Here is a 17,266-nt window from a genome sequence, read left to right as displayed (position 1 = left end):
AAGTTCCAAATACACTATTGTATATGTCCACTATGTTGAAATTAAGACATTCTTTTCCAGGAATTTAAAGCTGTGGAACTTCATACCTCTCCCAGTCTTTCTTTCCTCCTCCAATTTTTAGGCTTTTAGGATTCAAGTTCAGCATCATTTGATCAGATCTTCCTGATTTACTTAAATTTTACTTTTGTGCACTGGAGGATTTGACCCTTCAGTTTGGTTGTTGATTTTTTTTAAACTGTCTACAAATGCTACAGAGTAATGAGCAACAAGTTTATGTCAAAAACATCATTTATGTCATTATGATGAAAGCAATATGTGATCGTTCCAAATATTCTCGCTCCAGCAACTGTTTAAACACACAGAAATCATATAGGAATAATTGTTGTGCTAAATTTGAAAATTGGTGAATAAATATTTCATAGTGAAACTCAAATATTTATGATTTTATTTTCAATCAACTTAACAGTTATAAGCATACTTTCTAAAACCTTCTCTGTTTAAATCGGCCAGTCATTTGATAGAGGCTAAAATCCATTGCCTTAGACTGGAAAGATAATTAGAAGACACAGAAAGCAATAAATAATTTTCTTGAATAAACCCCCCACAAAATATGTTAGGCAGCATAACTAACAAGTGTTGCAGGCAGAAATGTGATGGCCCTAGTGATTTCTGATGCACAAGTCTTGTGCAGGTGGCTGCGACCCAAGGAAAAACTTGCCAGGATTCACTAAGGCTGGCAGCTGGGAAGATCTGGCACATTCGGAATTGGCAAGGCTAACGTAGGTCTTGAATATTATAAAATCAGCTTTGCAGATACCACAGGAATGGGTATCTCCAAATGGGAAATAAAATGGGAATGGACTAGAATGGGAAATAAAAAATGTCACAGTGATGTATTAAGGGATTGTGGCGCATTGCTGGGCTGGAGTAGAGTAAATTGCCAATCAGTGTGTAATTAAGGGCGATTTACTGCAGTAGGCTCAGAGGGTTGCACACCTATAATAAGCCCCATGATTTTCCATTCAGTAATTTAAATGGATGGAAAACTCAGTAAGCTCCATTATGGGTTTGCAGTCCTCCCTGTCCAATTTTCCTCCATGCATTGTACCTTGGTGATTCTTTACACTAAACACAATAACAGTAAAATCTGCCCATGAATCTCTTGGCTTACTAAGGAATCAGACTGCTAACTCTCTCTGGAAAGCCATGATGTGGAGATGCCGGTGATGGACTGGGGTGGACAAATGTAAGGACTTGCACAACACCAAGTTATAGTCCAACAGTTTTATTTTAAATCACAGGCTTTCGGAGCTTACCTCCTTCGTCAGGTGTTGTGCAAGTCCTTACATCTCTCTGGAAAGCAATTGTTTTATCCCAAGTTCTGCACAGAAGTTTTTAAAGCATCTCATCTGACTAGTTTGTCCATTTACCCCTTTATGAACTGACTCCAGACTGCTGTATTTGAACAGATTCAGCTCTTCACTCATTTCCTGCTTCTGTAAACAACTCTATTAATGAATAAACCTGCTTAATAGTTTAGATGGTTACAAAGCATTTGGTGAGGCGGATCTTCTGAAGTGTACTCAGACATAGTGGAATTCTTATTTGCTGTCTAGTAACAATAAAAGGGTGCATTGTTCATCCATGACATGCTATCCTAGAAAAAGAAATTGAAATTGATAGCCAAGTTCCGCACCCATGAGGACGGCCTCAACCGGGATCTTGGGTTCATGTCACGCTACACGTTACCCCACCAGCGAACAAATGTTATCTGTTTTTAATATAATGGGTCATTTGCTGGCTCTCTCTGCCTTCCGGATGTTTCTGCCTCTCTCTGTGTTTTTTTTTTCTCTGTTTTTTTTCCCTGTTTGTTTTTTTGTTGAATGTGTATTCGGAGGTTCTGCAGGTAACACCTCTCTGTCTGAACACGGTGATTGCCTTGGCAACGGGCAGTTGCAGGGGCAGTCTGTAAACACCATGTATTATTGTTCAATATGTATAAATGCGTAGGCTTCAAGGAGATCTTGAAACATTTGCCTGAGGAAGGAGAAAATCTCCGAAAGCTTGTGAATTTAAAATAAAATTGCTGGACTATAACTTGGTGTTGTAAAATTGTTTACAATCCTAGAAAAAGAACAAGCTTCATAGCCAACAGTAACCAGGTAGTCAATGTACATAATTGTTGTCCTATCAGTTTGGTTTACTTTGTTGCCCCTGTTTACATACCCTTCGTCCCATGGAACTAAAAATTAGTCTTTGGGGAAGAGTCACCTGGAAAATCCTGTGGTGCTATTTTTGTAGCCCCTAAAGGGGGATGTGCTAAAGAGGTCATAAGCCCCCTGAAGATGTGAACAAATAATTCTGCAAATGACTCTACATTAGTGCACAGGAGAGGAAGAGACAGTCAGGGCCAGGCCCTCTTCCTCCTTTATTCTCTCCAGTGATCTTACTGCTACTGCACAGTCAGTACCACCACCCCTCTTTCTGTTTTGATTATAGATTGTGGTACCACAGACAGTAAGGCAAGGACATTGGCTGGGTAATTAAGCCCCTCCCCTCACAGTCATTGAAATTCAACAGGACAGTCAAGGAGTAGAAGGCCAAGATTCCTGCTTGGGGGGGGGGGGGGTGTAAGGAATTTCTCAAAGAGCGGACATAGGGGCAGGAATGTGTCAGTAGACCTCCCACCCCATTTTCCCTGCTGCACCACCACTATTGAAACTGTGCGGTACAATGAGGTAAAATTGAGCAATCTCCACAATACCAGAGTCAAACCAATAAGCTTTGTCTCCTTTGAACTCAAATTGTCTAGTTAGAATTGAAACTCAATGTTACAATTTATGCTCTTCCCCAATATTTTGTACATATGTGCAATGCAAAATCCAGTTTCCATAGGCAAGCACATACTTCTTACTAACTAAAACATCTTGGTATAGTAGGCCCTTGTGTAAAGAATTAATCTTTTCACTATTGGGATATACATTAGAAATTGTAGGGGATACATGCCTACTCCCCAGATCTCCCTGACTGATGGAAAGCATGATGGTAAAAACCATTAGCTTGGGCTAAAAACTAATGATTCCATATTTATCAAGAAGTAAAATTATACAGAAGCAAAAAATATTAGCAGATTTAGTTAGATTGCAGTACTTCACTTAACGTTACTCCATCTTTGGGCCATGCACCCACGATAACAAGTATTACATGGGAATGAACCCATGACATGTCCTTTTAGCCCCGCACTTCATACAGCAGAATAGCAACACATGAAAACACTGAGGAACAATGGCTGCCAGCTCAGGTTGTATACCCCTCTTCCTCAAAGGGAAGTTAAAAAGGTACCTACACAATTAATAAAAGCTGTCAACCAATTCAATATTTCAAAGGCCTCTTATATTCCTGACACCAGCACATCACACACCTTCAGGACAATCCAAAGCCACAAGAGTCTTGCTTGCAAGGCTCCTTGATAGGAGGCTTCAGTGATTACAATAAACTAAGTACAGGCACTTAGAAGTAATTAATATTGATCATTGGGCTACTATCAATTTATTTTTTATTCGTTCATGGGATGTGGACGTCACTGGCAAGGCCAACATTTATTGCCCATCCCTAATTGCCCTTGAGAAGGTGCCCTTGAACCGCTGCAGTCCGTGTGGTGAAGGTTCTCCCACAGTGTTGTCAGGTAGGGAGTTCCAGGATTTTGACCCAGCGACGATGAAGGAACAGCGATATATTTCCACGTTGGGATGGTGTGTGACTTGGAGGGGAACGTGCAGGTGGTGTTGTTCCCATGTGCCTGCTGCCCTTGTCCTTCTAGGTGGTAGAGGTCGCGGGTTTGGGAGGCGCTGTCGAAGAAGCTTTGGCGAGTTGCTGCAGTGTATCCTGTAGATGGTGGGCTTTATTTTTTCTAATACATTAAGTAATCAATATATCAACAGATGTGCGTTATCCCCCCTTTGATGTGGACATATACAAACCATGATGTGGAGATGCCGGTGATGGACTGGGGTTGACAATTGTAAACAATTTTACAACACCAAGTTATAGTCCAGCAATTTTATTTTAAATTCACAAGCTTTCGGAGACTTCCTCCTTCCTCAGGTAAATGTTTACCTGAGGAAGGAGGAAGTCTCCGAAAGCTTGTGAATTTAAAATAAAATTGCTGGACTATAACTTGGTGTTGTAAAATTGTTTACAATATACAAACCAGACAGGGTTGTATGTTCTACATTTTCCCCCAACATAGGAAAACAAAGACAAATGAAATTCTCTCCCAGAAGATAGTCACAGAAGCCATATTAAAATTGTTACAAAACTGGCATAATTACAAATTTCTATTAAAAAGTATGTATTATGGAGATAGTCTTATGATTTAAAACAGGATGGATCCTCTGCATCTGCCATATGCAACTTTTAATTTTTGAATCATAATACAGCTCCTCTCTATATTCTTCTTAATAGCATTGAAATTTAAAATCAGACTTTTTAAAAACACTCACCCTGTGGATAATTCCAGTTGAATGAATATACTGAAACAAAATGAATAGTATTTATTATCACAAGAATTTTTATAACTAATTAATTTCATCAAATTTTCTGGTTTATTCAAAGTAAATTCATCAGATGAACAAAGACAAAAGTGAAATTGTAAAATGGGAGCACAGAACCATAGTATCAAAATAGGCATAATGGAAAGAATCCATAGAGCAGGCACATAGTGTGGTGCATCGATATACCAACATGATGTGTTACAATCCCAATTTGGTATACTGTGAGCTCCTAATTTCTAGTTTGTTAGGAGAAAAGAGGAAAAAGTGGAGGGTGACTACATTTATGATGCTATTTTATCTCTTTGTGCTCTCCTCAAAAGTGACAGACAGGAGTCCTTGCCAGACTGCCAGACTCTCCCTTTGTCAGGGATGGATTTCATAGGGGCCTCTAAAACAGGGACAAGAATGGAATAGACATCATTTAGGCATTCAGCATCTGCCTTGTAAGCGGAAATTCAAATAGAGTTAATGGTCATTACTTGAACCAGGGTTGTTGGATCACACATCTGGCTTGCCCACTGGCACCCTGGTACACGTTCCCCAGATCTTCCTCTGATCTCAGCAACCAGTTTAAAAATTGTAAGCCATGTTTCTTAATTAGTTGTTCTCTGACTACACATTATTTTTACCCAAATATCCCAAAAGGAAACTTGTGCCATTATCAAAGATGATGCACCTTATAATGAAAGCCTCCATATGTATTTTATTTTCTTTTTATTTACATAATCTCTACCTGTCAATCAATCCATATCAAACAGCAAAGCCCTACTTTGTGGGATAATTAGAATTTTCCAATGATTTAATGGGTGGGAATGACTTGGTGATTAACCAATTAACCTCACATCTATCGTCATTGTAGGTTTACGTCCTTCTAGAAATCAACACTCATACAGCATAAATGCAATAAATTTTCACATGATCATGGGTTCAAAGGTTGGCAATTCCTAACAAATTGAGCTATCAGCATACAGTTGTGAGGAGTTTTATTGGAACTTGTCCTAGTTATAAATAGAACTCCAGCAAATCCAGAGGGCAGGAACATCATAATGGATCTTGTTTTAAAGCAGCATGTTTCCTGTTGATCGAGCACAAAAAGCCTTTGATATTGAAATCACTGAGAAATCTATAACTTACTCGCTCTGATCAAAATAAGGATCGGGATAGATGTATACAATGTGTTACACCTACAAAGAAACCTGACTGTATAAAAAAATCAAATACATTCTGTGAAATAAGAAAGTAAGTATCATAATTTTATTAGCCTTTTCTGTTGACAAATGGTAGAGTACTGTCTGGATACATCTGCACCCTAATGGATGCTCCGTTCAGCTATTTTATCCTTCAAAAACAGATGTAGCTCCTTCCATTGAACACACTATTAACACTGTAAATGAGACTACAGATCCTTGTACTTGAACTCTCAGCTTGAGTTTCACAATGTCACAGGTGAAAGTCAAACAAAAGAAATGCAGAGGCATTCAATAAGGAAAGAGAGAAAACAACAATTTCTCTTAAGCAGTTCCACTACCAAAAGGATCATATTTGAATAGTGTTGACGCTGACACAGTGTCACTGTGATCTCTTACACCATTCAGAAGATTCGTGAAAGGCCATTTCACCTACTTCAACTCACACATTCTTGCTGTTACACATTTAGGCTTAGAACTAAACACTCGAGTTCAAAATTTATTTTACTGATTTCTAAGTTTGTCAAAACACTTCTGAATAAAGTTTCCAAAAATTTCTAAGTTATCAACATTTTTGTATTTTTTTTGTTACTTACCTTAAGGCCTTTTAATATCTGATATAAAAGGTATTGAATTCTATCATCTGTCAGCCTTCCCATGACTTTGTTCAAATCAGCATCCATAAATGGCATAACTAGGTAGCTAAAATTAAAATATTTCAAGATAAGTACACCAAATCTTTACTTAAAATGACAGTTAGCTGCACAAATTCAACCAAAGTATTCTCAGTGAATGTTGGGTTGCATGTGCTCAGATTAGCACAACTATTTTTAAAATATCTCCTGTACCTATCCTTTAATCCAATTCTATTGGATTCGAGGCTCACAAACACCAACTTCCATCTTAGATCATACGGGCAAAGAAGATCTGGGAAACAGCAGTCACTGATAGACAAAATCAATGCTCTGAAGTATCATCAAATTCCAAGAGTAAGTCACTGCTTCAACCCAGCCCTAATGCTTAATGCAAGCTATCTCATCCATTTGCAATTGGATGGTTTGGGTTCTCCATTCTCAGCTGTTACTCTGATTAAGTGCTGATCCATAGGTGGCAATTTGAGGGCGGCATGGGAGAAACTGTGGCCACAATGCATCACCAGTTGGGGCCGCAATGCATCCCCAATAACAGGAAACAATTTCCTTTCTTTTGTCCTCAAGTTGGCCAAAGGCCATGAGTCTGTGGGTAATTTGAGACAATTTTTTTTCAGTTTATCTTCTTTAGGACTTGTGGGGCTGTAGGCGTGCAGGTGGCTCCGCTTGCCTCATGCCATATTTTATTTTTTACTGAGGTCTGGGAAGGTTGCAGGCAATGGCTGCCAAATGCTAAACTGATACCAAAATTTGAATTTTGAAAGGTACTTGGACAAGGCAGCCAAAGAGAGACTATCTAACTGCAAATCCAGGTGGGCGAGACTTGGTGGTAAAAGTGAGCAGAACTATGAGGAGCTGAATATTTGCTGAAATATCATTGCTTAAAGCCTACTAAATATAATCTCCTCATTTTTGATATTGGCAGTGTGCCTCTATGATTGTTCTCTGTCACTAGATTTTATTATTTATTTTTGACAGTAAACTTAATGGTTCAATGTGATTGTGACGGCAATAATATAAAATATATTTTCAGAACACTTACAAATCATGAAATCCATCCAGTGTAACAGCTGGTGTGAAGACATCAATAAGACCAATAACCTGGAAACGAATTGTACAGTAATTCAGGCAGGTTCTGCCTTACATAAACCACTTTTCACCAACTCCTGTGAAAACTGAATAAATGCTGTGTTACAAATGCAAGTTAATTTCTTGTTTCGGAAACCTGGCCACCTTCCCAACCTCAGGAAGATTATTAGAGTGGAGACAAAAATGTGTTTTTCTAACTGTAAAGTCATCTTGAGGAAAACCTGGCAAGTTCCTGACCTTTTCTTTGTATGACACTCCAGATCATGTTTTCCAAGCTCTGGTTCCTGCTCACAGCAGATGTATTTCTCTTAGTTTTCTTAAATAAAAGAAAAATAAACTTTCTGCACCGTGTTTCTTTAATATTGAATTCTATAAGTTTTAGGATATTGTAGTTTCAATTAGGCCAACCTCCTGATGACCTCCTTGATTGTCCAGGGTCAGATATAATGATGGACTGATAACTGTGAACCTATCTGTCAGTTGTGCCCTGTGGAAATGGGTCAGGCTGCCAGAGTTAGGAATGGACAGTTAAAATAGTTGCAGCTAGCACTGATTCAAAATAGTGAGTCTGCCAGGGGATTAGGACGTTTTTTGAGGGGGAGAAGGGAAAAAAGGCAACTTGCTTTGCACAGTTCCTTGAAAGGACAATCACAGTGTCCTTACACCCAACATGCTACTTTTGCAACTCCATAAAGCAGTCTTCACAACTGTTTTTCAACACCAACTGCAGTTTTCACAACATATACTTAAAGCAAAACATTACTATTAATTAACAAATGTTTGTTACAAATCAGTATTTCATTCTGATTGTATTTTATTCACCACCTTGGTGCCTCTTGAATGATTTTTCAGGTAGTATACCCAAAGTCCTTTCCTGCACCAATGTTCTTGTATTAGGTCCTTAGGATACATAGGTTGATCTCTAATCTAGTTTGACTAGTTACATGCTTCATTTATGTCCATTTATGTTTCCCTGATGCGTATGTATTATGGAGCTTTGGGCAATTCAAGGACAGTCACTCAACTGGTAACTCTCCATATAACCTTAACCATGGCTTATCTCCCCAACTGGATCTATTGATCAATTTCCATTAATTTGAATTGTAATTGTTTACAATCACTTTCTTATTCTGGGTCCCATTCTATGCTGTAGATGTCAGTTTGGCTCATTTGATAACTCTCTCAAGACCAGAGCACATAATCAAGGCTTGACACTTTAGTACAGCATTAAGGAAGTATTGCATGGGCAGAGATACCAGCTTTAGGATGAGACATTAACCTGAAGCCCCATCTGCTTGTTCAAGTGAACGTAACAGATCTTGTGGCACTGTTCAAAGACGAGAAGGAAGTTCTTTGTCCTGGTCAATATTTATTCCTCAACTACTACCAAAATTAACTTATCATTTATCTAATTTGCTGTTTGTGGACTTTGCTGTGCCCAAATTGGCTACTGAGTTTGCCCATACAACAGTGACTACACTCCAAAAGTAATTCATTCACTGTGAAGCAATTTGGACATGCTGAGGACACTAAAGACAATGTATAAATGCAAGTTATTTTCAAATAATACTTATTCAAGCATTATCTAAGGCATATAATAATAATAAGTGCACATGCTTCTTCCGTATTCAGTTATCCAAAGTTTATCTTCATTTGTGGATCTCACTGTGAGCAATGCCGTGGTGAATCAAAGGATATACTAACTTCTAATGTCAGCAGCTTGATATCATGTACCACACAATGTATAATTAATAAAGTTGATCTTTCAGGGCTTTGCTCAAGGACAAAAAAAAAATACCTCCCTTCCATTGTGTCTGTCAGCTTGTTTTCCACTCTTTCAATTCTTTTTGCATTGCTCTGTGTTTTTGTCCACCTCCCCCTCTGTGTGGATGTTACAGACCTTTCTCATTGTGGTGTCTGTATCAGTGTCTGACTCTTTATGTCTTACTATTTCTGCAAGTGTCTCCTTCCCTCAGTCTCCTCTCTGTCATATGCCTCAAGTGTTGAGATGGGTGGTTGAGAGAAAAGGTGGGGCTGAGGATCAAGCCAAGGGGAGATAGAGCTGTGACAGCTAGCTAGGGATTGGGTTTGGAGCATAGAAGGGAGCAGGTGGAAAGGGCCATTACTTGTGAGGGATTGCGGGGAGCTTGGGATCTGGGAACGCTTGGTAGGATTGTGATCTGGAGCCTGGAAGGACTTGGGGCTGGCTGGACTCTGGTGGGACTGCTATGTGTGGGGAAGGGGGCTTGGAGTACTAAGGGAGCACTGAAGTGGAAATCAGAGAGGACTTAGGAAGTTGGGGATTTGGGAGAATTGAGGGGACACGGAGGTCTGTTGCCAGTGAGAGAGAGATGAGAGCTTGGGAGCTGTGGCCATGGAAATAAAAATTGGGTCATTTCAATCATAAGCGGCTGATCCCCAACGCCAGTTTTACACCCGTGCGGCAAGTTGAAAATCTATCCCATGAATTTCACAACCCAATAGGAATAAAGCAGTGTAGTTTGCACCTTTTGCAGTACTGAACAAAAACAACAAAGGAGGAGTTTCACACTTCATTTGACAGTCTATTGCAATTGTAAGAATTTTGAAATTCATTGACTCAAGGCTATAATGACATTAATAAAAACTAAGTAATTGATTGAAATCACACACTGGTGCATTTGCAAAACGCTTGCTCTTAAATAGCAGCTGAAAACTAAACCTTTACTAATTTTATATCCCACTAAGAAACAGATGGATGGTAACCATGAAGAGTCATGATTAACATGGATTGCAACCAACCAGGAGGAATAAGGCATCAGTAGTAAAATGGGCAATAAAGCCCAACACAATGATTCAAACTATAGCCAAATACTTTAAATTGGGCCCCAGGCTCCCGATAGAGGAGAGAGCCTTTGCGATAAGCATTTTCCATGGACCTACAACACCATATAGGCAATTCCATGAGAAAGAATATTCATTTTATTCTGAGTTGTTCAATTTTTATCGGTTTCTTATGTTGTAAATCTTACATAAATAAATTTTAGTTGGCTGAATAAAGATGGCAGTTTAAGCCAAGTTCACAATATTTTATTAGCAACTTAATTGCCCATTTTCTACTACTTGCTAGTTTAGGATTGGTGGCTTTGGAAAAAAAGGTTAAGTGATTTGAATGCTCTGTTTTCTATTATACTCATAGCGTATACTCCATGTATACTCATTCCTCATTGGTATGTAGCGACTCAATCAAACTGGTTTTGATTTGCTTATATTTACTCAATTGGATGTTTGATTGATAACCCTGAAGTGTGACACTTTCAGACAAAATGACCTAAATTTTAACCCGGAGCCCAGAAGAGGGCGGGGGGAAGGGGAATTCCTGACGTGAAACCTGAAATTTGGTTTCCCGGGTGTCCTTACGATTTTGACATAAGGACGTCTTTTTCTTTGATGCTTTCCTGCCCAACAGGCCAGCCTGATTGACAGGCCGGCTGTTAGTCAGACAGGAGAAGAGTCAGGAAGCCGATGCAAGCAGATAAGCCATTGATATGGGGGGGGGGGGCTAGTCACTGCAGGTAGTCCTGTTGGGCCTGGGGGAAGCACTCCTGCTCCTCCAGACCTACAAGAAATGCGATAAAGGCACTTTCCTGCTATTTCGAGCCTTCTCGCCTCCTCTCATGTGGCGTGAAGCAGAAGGCCCGGGAATCTGGCCCCTTGGAGTTAAAAATAAAAAAGCTGCAAAAATGGAGGCCCACAGCCTCCTTGAAAGCTTTTACTGACCGGCCCATCTCCTGAGAGCAAATTGGTTGCCCGCCCCTCATCCCCCCTAAGTTAAAACTGAAATTGGGCGGGTTGGAGGTGAGTTGGGGTTGGGTTTTAGTTTTTTTTTACAATTTTTACCTTCCCACCCACCCGTTGGTGGGGTTAAAATGTAGGCCAATGCTTTTGAAAGACATAATGTGACATTTGCACACTTGAACACTTTTAATTATGTGTAAAATACATCAATTGGTGATAATATTTTGTGCCACAAGGGGGCACAATTTCACTAATATCTGGAGCAGAAGTATTAGGTAATCTTGTTTGTGAGGGCAGCTAGCCTCGCAAAAGCATATTTACACTGAAATGAAAGCCAACCCATATAGTATCGGGAGCTGTTCAACATTATAGCCTTCCCTTTCACTATAGAGTGACCAGTAGGTTGGTTTACTAAAGCACTGTGTCGCACATTGGTAACATGTGGGCATGTATGTTATTCCTATTCATATCCAAAGTGAGGCAAGGTGGGGAATTCATCAAAGATAAGCAAAGAAAATGGCTGCTTCTCGAGAGGTGTTGTTAGAATCCTCAGAGCTGGTCACACTCTTTCTGTTGGAAGAATGGTATGTGATGAAGCTGGATCAAAAACTGGGGAAACCAAAAAAGGAGTTAAATAAAAATACGCAGTAAAAATTCTAAAATATAAAGCGACCATCATTATGCCTGTCAGTTGTATCTGAATAAATGCATTTGTTTAACCATTAGCCCTTTTACTGCTCATGGATGTTCAAAAGTCCTAATAAAACAACAGGTACTACTCCTCTTCCAAAAAAAACACATTACACATGTAAGAAAACACAACACCTTGGACACATTGCTAATCCCTACAGGGAGCATTTCAAAAATGATGTGATGTTTGCCAGGCCTCAAATGTCCTGTTTCATTTTTACCCGCAACGTTCATCCTGTCAAGAATTATAAACGATTCCCATACAATGCCCGACCATTCTCTTCCATCCCGACAAATATTCTACAAGCATCGACAGCAGTAGGAAGAGAATAGATCAGTACTAATGAGGGGAAGTTGTTATCTGTAAGGAGTGGGAGCTCATGATGTGCCTGAGGTTCTAACTCTGTAGATGCCGTGGCAGCACTTCGGGCCAATACACCTACTTCCCGTGTTGAATTGCTGATTTTCTGTGTGGACCTGATTGACTGGTAAAGATTTAATAATCGTAAAGGTTTACTGCATGAGACAGCTAAAAGACCACAGACAAATTTAAACAGTTTGTGGAAAGAAAACAGAGAAACATGAAAGGAGAACAGAGATAAAGAGACATAAACTGCTTTGAATGTTGTAAATAATTTTATTCTGTGCTATTGCTATGATTCCCTACATCGATATTTCACAGTACTCAAAGTGAAAATCATTAAACATGTTAAAACAGGAACAGTCAATGCCATATGCAGAGCTCCAGTGACACTGCAGGAACAGTCAGCAACCAGCTGGAGAGAAAATGTTCATGCCACATAATTCAGGGCTTTTTACAGATTTGAATTTTTGCTAAAAGCATAAAAGATGCAATGCACTGGAAGGGTATTGAAAATTATTAGCTTTAGTTCACTGTGAAATACCTCATATTTTAGCATTCATAAACTGTAGATTTATCACACTTGGCAATTAAACCCAGTAGTGCCCAGCTGTGTCTGTGATGTCTCATTTAAAACACTGATGCCTTCAACTGATGCTGTCAACTGTTAAGTAACCAGGGCAGAGGATAGTGAATATAAATACTATTTTGTTTACTAACGTCTGAAATTCTGATTATTCCCTGGCTAAAAGTTTAAATGAAATATTTTCAATAAATGAGGTACGGTGGCCATTTCTTTCACTAGAATTTAATGGAACAACAAAGCACAGGTTGCAGTAATTCTGCCTGTGGGTGTAAATGAATTTATATTGTTTTATTAACTTCTTATATTCTGCATGACTGAAATCCTGTCCTGCTGAGGACTGACTGGGCTCCAGGCTACCATTTCCCTTCCTTCCATCCACAACAAGGGTACAGAATTTAATGTGAAACATCACATATACTGTGGACAGATTTAAACATAATCTTCAACTTAAAATTGTTGGAAGGGACTCTGTGTTGAGGCGTTTTTGCTGCCAATATTGGATTTTGCAGCAGATGCCAGTGGTGATCTGTTCTGCAGAGATGTTAATCTACATGTTTGACCACACAGAGCGCCCATTTTTCAGGCACTAACTGGCCTACTAAGCCCCCAATATAGCAAGTAGGAAGCCCGTGCACATTTCCAGCCGGAGGTACACCGCCTGCCATATTGGTGAAGGAAAAAAAAAGGCACCCAGACCCCACGCCTGAAACAGGCATTAGGCCCTCTGCATATGCAAATAAGGGGCCTCAGCTTCTGTCCCTTCCACCGATAGAAACAGTTGATCTGCTGATGAGTTCATGGAAATTTTTTTACAAAAACCTCAGTCAGCGCTATTTGCTTTGACATGTTGGGATCTGCAGTATTGTAGATTCCTGAGGCAGGTTGTGACCAAAGGAGGAGAGCTGCACTACTGGAAGTGGGAGCTGCATGTTAATCCAGTGCACTCCTGTTAAGAAAGCTCATAGTGTTGATGGAGATTTTTTTTTAATTCCACAAACCCATTAGCAATCAGCAGTTTCCACCAGCAGGTTTTTCCAAGAGGTAAGCATTTTTCATCGAATATTCCACCTTGACTGACTCGAGCTGACAAATGCAGTTCCCAGCACACCTGCCTCTGTAGTTGGTCACCAATGAAGAGACTCTGGGATCCCCACTCCAAACACATGCTTTCCTTCCTGCTATGCAACACAGTGGCTATCTCTAATCCGCCCACCTACCTTCAGTCCTGATGCTGCTGCTTCTGCCCACTACCCGAATCACCAGCTGTGGTTATAGAGGCAAAGGAAGAGAGAGATAAAAACAGAAAAATAAGAAGGGGAAAGAGAAAAAATGCAAAGTAAAAGTGCAGAGAAGGGGAGAGGCACACTCAAACGAAGGAGGACAGAGGCTGAAATTAAGGCAGATTGAGACTGAAGTGAAGGAGGAGGGAGAGATTATGTGAAAGATGGGGAGAGCAATTTAGTACATTTAGCATTTACAGTACAACTTCAGCATTAGGAAAAAGCTGTTTACAATTCACCCTTAATGATATGCAGCCCACTCAATGGTTGCACCACAAGGATCTGGGCCTCTGCTCCAATGGTTGGATACTCTTGTCAAGCTATGAAAGCAAACTTTGAGTAGTTTATAACCATTATCTATATCCCAAAATGAGATTACAGCTTTGTATATCACTCCTATATATACACATCATTTTAAAAAATGAATATATACATCCTATGAAGGGGATCAGATAGTTGCAGTACATTTGCCTTTCAACTCCTGTACCATGGACTAGTCAGATGTGGTTCATGCCAGTGATTTTCCAGTCTCACCTGTGTTGCTGTAGTGAGGTGACAATTGGAGGCTAGGCAGCTATTCAGAGGGAGAGAAAATTGAAGGTCTAATCATACATGCTTCCTAATGGCTGCCAACCTGGTGAAGCTACAACTCCGGACTACATGCATGCTAAACAGCGGAAGCAACATGCTATAGACAGAGCTAAGCGATTCCACAACCAACGGATCAGATCAAAGCTCTGCAGTCCTGCCACATACAGTCGTGAATGGTGGTGGACAATTAAACAACTAACGGGAGGAGGAGGCTCTGCAAACATCCCCATCCTCAATGATGGCGGAGTCCAGCACGTGAGTGCAAAAGACAAGGCTGAAGCATTTGCAACTATCTTCAGCCAGAAGTGCCGAGTGGATGATCCATCTCAGCCTCCTCCCGATATCCCCACCATCACGGAAGCCAGTCTTCGGCCAATTCGATTCACTCCACGTGATATCAAGAAACGGCTGAGTGCACTGGATACAGCAAAGGCTATGGGCCCCAACAACATCCCAGCTGTAGTGCTGAAGACTTGTGCTCCAGAACTAGCTGCGCCTCTAGCCAAGCTGTTCCAGTACAGCTACAACACTGGCATCTACCCGACAATGTGGAAAATTGCCCAGGTATGTCCTGTCCACAAAAAGCAGGTCAAATCCAATCCGGCCAATTACCGCCCCATCAGTCTACTCTCAATCATCAGCAAAGTGATGGAAGGTATCGGCGACAGTGCTATCAAGCGGCACTTACTCACCAATAACCTGCTCACCGATGCTCAGTTTGGGTTCCGCCAGGACCACTCGGCTCCAGACCTCATTACAGCCCTGGTCCAAACATGGACAAAAGAGCTGAATTCCAGAGGTGAGGTGAGAGTGACTGCCCTTGACATCAAGGCAGCATTTGACCGAGTGTGGCACCAAGGAGCCCTAGTAAAATTGAAGTCAATGGGAATCAGGGGGAAAACTCTCCAGTGGCTGGAGTCATACCTAGCACAAAGGAAGATGGTAGTGGTTGTTGGAGGCCAATCATCTCAGCCCCAGGACATTGCTGCAGGAGTTCCTCAGGGCAGTGTCCTCGGCCCAACCATCTTCAGCTGCTTCATCAATGATCTTCCCTCCATCATAAGGTCAGAAATGGGGATGTTCGCTGATGACTGCACAGTGTTCAGTTCCATTCGCAACCCCTCAAATAATGAAGCAGTCCGAGCCCGCATGCAGTAAGACCTGGACAACATCCAGGGTTGGGCTCAGAAGTGGCAAGTAACATTCGCGCCAGATAAGTGCCAGGCAATGACCATCTCCAACAAGAGAGAGTCTAACCACCTCCCCTTGACATTCAACAGCATTACCATCGCCGAATCCCCCACCATCAACATCCTGGGGGTCACCATTGACCAGAAACTTAACTGGACCAGCCATATAAATACTGTGGCTACTAGAGCAGGTCAGAGGCTGGGTATTCTGCGGCGAGTGACTCACCTCCTGACTCCCCAAAGCCTTTCCACCATCTACAAGGCACAAGTCAGGAGTGTGATGGAATACTCTCCACTTGCCTGGATGAGTGCAGCTCCAACAACACTCAAGAAGCTCGACACCATCCAAGATAAAGCAGCCCGCTTGATTGGCACCCCATCCACCACCCTAAACATTCACTCCCTTCACCACCGGCGCACTGTGGCTGCAGTGTGCACCATCCACAGGATGCACTGCAGCAACTCGCCAAGGCTTCTTCGACAGCACCTCCCAAACCCGCGACCTCTACCACCTAGAAGGACAAGAGCAGCAGGTACATGGGAACAACACCACCTGCACGTTCCCCTCCAAGTCACACACCATCCCGACTTGGAAATATATCGCCGTTCCTTCATTGTCGCTGGGTCAAAATCCTGGAACTCCCTTCCTAACAGCACTGTGGGAGAACCGTCACCACACGGACTGCAGCGGTTCAAGAAGGCGGCTCACCACCACCTTCTCAAGGGCAATTAGGGATGGGCAATAAATGCTGGCCTCGCCAGCGACGCCCACATCCCGTGAACGAATAAAAAAAAAATATTGAATGGTCCTGGTGGGAGCCAAGGAACATGTCTCTGTCCATTCTCTTGGAAATGTGAGTAGTGTGGTGAGACTTTACAAAAGGTGTAGAAAAACTATCAACTTAAAAGAAAAGAACAGTGGTTTGGCATGATGCCAAAGACTAGTGGGAGCCAAACTCAATCTCCCACTTGGTTACATTTCCAAGCTAAGCAGCACAGCTGAGGAATATAAAACAGTTAGGGTTGCTGCATTTACAAGCAATGTGCAAAGAATTAGAAATGAAATCAGGCAACTACAGGCATCACTTAGATTTGAGGGGCATGATGCTGCAGCCTTAATGAAAACTTGGCAGCCAGGACGTTTTTCACATTTCAGGATGTTGCATTTCAAACATGGAAGGATGCATTGCCAGATCTGCGTCTGTGTAACGAAGCAGACCTGAAGATAAGAAAACACTTGGGAATGGTGACCATAATGAAAGTTAGGATTCACTTTGAAAATAAGTAAAGAAAACGAGGAGTCTAATATTAG

The 17,266-nt window shown here is 41.2% G+C and overlaps 1 protein-coding gene across 2 annotated transcripts in view; it reads right to left on the bottom strand.

Moving 5' to 3' along the window:
- Positions 1-17,266, bottom strand: part of LOC137344464 (mitogen-activated protein kinase 13-like) — a 53,646-nt gene that overhangs the window by 27,975 nt on the left and 8,405 nt on the right. For both annotated transcript variants that reach the window (XM_068007445.1, XM_068007447.1), the window contains exons 3-5: positions 7,433-7,491; positions 6,337-6,442; positions 4,503-4,532 (exon numbers count right to left, since the gene is read on the bottom strand). In XM_068007445.1, coding sequence (XP_067863546.1) covers positions 4,503-4,532; positions 6,337-6,442; positions 7,433-7,491 — 195 coding nt within the window. The remainder of the gene's footprint in view (positions 1-4,502; positions 4,533-6,336; positions 6,443-7,432; positions 7,492-17,266) is intronic.

Source organism: Heptranchias perlo, chromosome 27 (assembly GCF_035084215.1).
Source record: "Heptranchias perlo isolate sHepPer1 chromosome 27, sHepPer1.hap1, whole genome shotgun sequence".
NCBI classification, from domain to species: domain Eukaryota; kingdom Metazoa; phylum Chordata; class Chondrichthyes; order Hexanchiformes; family Hexanchidae; genus Heptranchias; species Heptranchias perlo.
This window is presented reverse-complemented; position numbering and strand designations above follow the sequence as displayed.